The 3867-nt window shown below is 40.4% G+C and overlaps 2 protein-coding genes across 2 annotated transcripts; one reads left to right on the forward strand and one right to left on the reverse strand.

Moving 5' to 3' along the window:
* Positions 1-887: 887 nt before the first annotated feature.
* On the forward strand, positions 888-1162 carry PHALS_09109 (uncharacterized protein; the record flags this gene model as incomplete). The annotated part of the gene is made up of 2 exons (XM_024724549.1): positions 888-954; positions 1041-1162. 2 exons carry the CDS (start codon positions 888-890, stop codon positions 1160-1162), a joined length of 189 nt encoding a protein of 62 aa, XP_024575414.1.
* A 1960-nt stretch (positions 1163-3122) lies between these two features.
* On the reverse strand, positions 3123-3384 carry PHALS_09110 (uncharacterized protein; the record flags this gene model as incomplete). Its single annotated transcript, XM_024724550.1, has 2 exons — positions 3123-3189; positions 3257-3384. The coding sequence occupies 2 exons, from the start codon at positions 3382-3384 to the stop codon at positions 3123-3125; spliced, it is 195 nt and encodes a 64-aa protein (XP_024575415.1).
* Between the last annotated feature and the right edge of the window lie 483 nt (positions 3385-3867).

Genomic DNA, 3867 nt, shown 5'->3' on the forward strand with positions numbered 1-3867 from the left:
ACCAACACAGATTCCCAAACGACAGTTCTGCCACATGGTTCGGTAAGGTGGGCAACCGATCGTGTGGAAATGCATGCCAACATCTCATCGAATATTTCATTAGTGCAGGTCGTACGATAAATGTCGAACAGATATTCTTTTTGTAATAGGAACATTTAATGTAATGAAACTCACAGGTCCGCAGCTGGACAAGGAAAGCGTTTGTAGACTGGCTTCAAGCCGAATCCTGCAATTATCAGAAACAGGTTCGTTGTTCAAGATACTCCAAAAAAAATCATAATTGCTTGGATCCTGAGAAACGTTTAAAATCAGTTGATGAATCAGGCTGCTGCATACTTTGTGCAGAGGGTCTTTCCCCCCAACATGAATGGCTGAGATCGGCAAGCGCCGGCTATGTACACATTCAGAAGCCTTTCGGCATACGGTAGATTTGCTGCAGGAAGATTCCTTGTGGCATGTTAGGAGGAAACGTATATAATTCATTATATAGCGAAAGGATGGTGAGATATTAAGCTGCTGCTTAGACAAGTCGTATCTGTACTTTCTCGTTTATGGATTTAACCAGCTTTGAATACTGAGTCTGATCACACGGTGTCACATGGCTCACGTTGGGGTTCGTAGCCTGATATCATTTCTGAAAAAGTTTTTACTAACAAATCAAGACTGATACAGAATTTCAGGCTTTTTAAGCATCTGTCGTGACTAGTCCTCTCACTAAATCAATTCCGAATCATCCCTGTATCCAACATCGTCTCAACTACAATACCAATCTGTTAATGAGAGTTTGTCTCCTGCTTACGGCGTTGGTGTGTTTTTCCGCAAATTGTCACATTGCTTTGGGGACGGTCAACCGTAACCTAAGGGCGTCTACGGACAGTGTTGAGGTTATGCCAACACACACCTTAACGACCATCAACGCTGAGAAAGAGAAGATTGATGAAGAGAGGATCGGAGGTGACCAGGTTTTAAATGGGGTAAAACAGGCTGTCAAGAAAATCCCCCTCCTCTTCCACAGTTTTCTTTTTTATTGCCGCATTCAGAACATGTCAATGTACAATCAAGTGCACTTCAGCATCTTCAGCAAAATGGAAAGGTGACTGCTGAAGAAGCTCAAAAATTAGAACAGGAGTGGTCAGCTGGACTGCCGTTCAACAAAGGATAGTTCTACGTTTAGAATTCTTGTAGTTGGCTCAAATTTACTCATAATGAATTCTAGTATTTCGCTGACAATTTTTGTGTTCCTTCTAGAATTTTTCTTTAAAAAAGTCGGATAATTTAATTGCTGTTGAAATTCTTAAATGCTCAGCGAAGGGTGATCTTACTGGAAAGTAGTGAGCTGGAATATGTTGGAAAAAGAGTTAGCCACCTTCGAAATTTGTGAAAAAATGAGGAAGGTGATTGTGATGTTGTGATGTTGTGTCATGCGTATCGATGGCGCGATGGACACGTAGGCTGCCAGCCCGAACACGATGCGTAATAAAGCGGTTGTTATTGTTGATAGTTAGTAGATACGTATTTAGATTCATATCTGTTTAACTTCGACTCTAAATCACCACTTTGTGTAACGGAGTACGTGCACTATCATGGTGTTCGACTGTTGTCCTCGGACTTACAGCGAAGGTTTGAGGGGCCATGGCAAACTATCATAACCATTTATCGTGAGTAGTTTTCGGGATTGATTGGGATATTGGATTTCCAAAAGAATGGTTCGCGGGACACGTGGCAGGCCTATTGCGACAAGATTATCTACATTTGCCCTTTGCACAGGGGAAGCTTTGACGTTTAAAGTTTGCATTGACAAACGAATAGAAATTAGTTGGTGCGCCACTACCAGGGAGCCTCCAGATAGATTAACACTTTTAGTTTGCACTGAATATGAAAACCCATTGATGTCTACTAATGCTTCTTAAACAAATACTATATATGTGTGTTATTCTCCTCGCGCTTTCTCAACCAACAATTCATAACTACCCATGAGTGAGGCATATGATGCAGCAAAAACAGTGGAAAAATCCTACACCCTGCGATTCGGATCTATATTTGGTACAAATACTTGGGAAATTACCGTCAAGTTTTGACTTAGTCCGCGCAATGAGTGAGGAAGAACAAGCGATTTCGCACGTTAAGATTTGACTAGCCATCTCCAGCGAAGCGGACATCCGCCTAAACGTCATTTCATGCTTGGCATAGCAAAGTTCATAGAATGACGCGGGCATCGGGATGACTACTAGCCATCTCAAGTTTCGGCTGTTAGCAGCGCCGTTCTTCTCGATAAGACAGTAGTAAGTGGTCGCTCTTTACTACTGGGTCCGCGCTGTGACGTGTAAATCTGACTCTTACCCATAAGAGATAATGGCAAAGGATGCGCCAGGTGGTAAGCGGAATCGGCATCTTTAAAGTATCCGAGCAATTACGTTGCTGGATGAAATTCTACGATATTTGACTTGAATACATTTTTGGAAAAGTTGAATCATAAAGAGAATTAATTTTTTTAAAAAATATTATCATTGTATGACGGTCTACAGTAAATCGGTACTTTTGACGTCGAACGCCACCTTGAGCTCTTAGTATGGGCAAAGAAAACTTTGCATCAATTTGAGTATATAACTTGGTACAAAGGTAAAGTTTTATTGTTTTTGAAACGATTTGGACAGAATGTGTACGTCTGAACGTTACAAAAAATACTTCTTGACAAGCCTTGTCGCTTAAAGCTCTACGAGAAATTAGATGCGCAATTCTGCATCAGTCTGTAAAAGTCTGACTTGAAGATGATGATTCGGAACGATATACAGAATCATTAGGGATCTCGGTTGGATGTCTTAAAAGCTTCAATGCGTATCACGATTTACTTCTGCGCCCGAAAAACATTAGTGAGTGTGATCCTTTTATCCCTAGCGATTTTGTTGAATTGCTTTCCTCCACCATTCCGTAAAAGCAAGTAAATTGAGCCGAAAATTTTGATCTTTTAGGCAATGGTATCTGGTCTCGCGAGTCGATACATCACCACAATGAACAGCTATTTGCTCTGGGGTCTCATATTCCCAAACCAAAAATGTCAAAACGTCGAAACAACTCGTTTTGTAGGAATATTTACTTTTATTTTATTGTGAATATCTGATACATTAAAAGCGTTGTTCATGACGTATATGTAACGTACTCCAGGTGGGTAGTTCCGCTTCATGTGCAAGACTACTACAACAAATCAAAGTTGGAGTTTCCGCAAATAAATTGCTCCAAAGTTTTGCTCTTAAGTTACCGAGTCAAAGAATTTAAAGTATCGAACTTCTCATTCCGCCATTTGTAAAAAGGGTCTACGATGGCGAGAGCCAACAACAGGAGCATAAAAACAACCGGAGTATAGACTGCAATCACCACGCCTCCCATTTGTTTAGTAAATGAAGAAAGAACTCAATCTTGTTGATTGCTGATGAAATAATAATCTTGTGCACCATCCTCAGCGAGAAAGCTACGAGCACGAATTTTCAAGCGACATCTGCGAAACAAACAAAATGTCGTGAAACTTTGTCGTTGCTGAAGTTATCACTGAAATTGCTATTGCCTGGCAGATCAAAAGAAATCAGCTAACTTTCCATCCATCAAACGGTTGGTAGAGCGGTAGACACTTCAACAAAATTGCAATCGCTAGATTAAATATAGAAGCGATCAAGCAATCTACAATTCCCAAAATTTGAACAGTAGCTTTACAACGCACTGAAGATTATAAGACGTTTGACTGAATAAAGCCTTGCCGACCCACCTAAATATTTTATTGTTTTTTAAGTGAATATAATTGGAGTATTTCCTCAAGCGTGTTGAAATTACACCGCTGAATGCATGTGGATGATTACGGATGCTGATTACGGACAT

Source organism: Plasmopara halstedii (assembly GCF_900000015.1).
Source record: "Plasmopara halstedii genome assembly, contig: Scaffold_350, whole genome shotgun sequence".
Lineage (NCBI taxonomy): Eukaryota > Oomycota > Peronosporomycetes > Peronosporales > Peronosporaceae > Plasmopara > Plasmopara halstedii.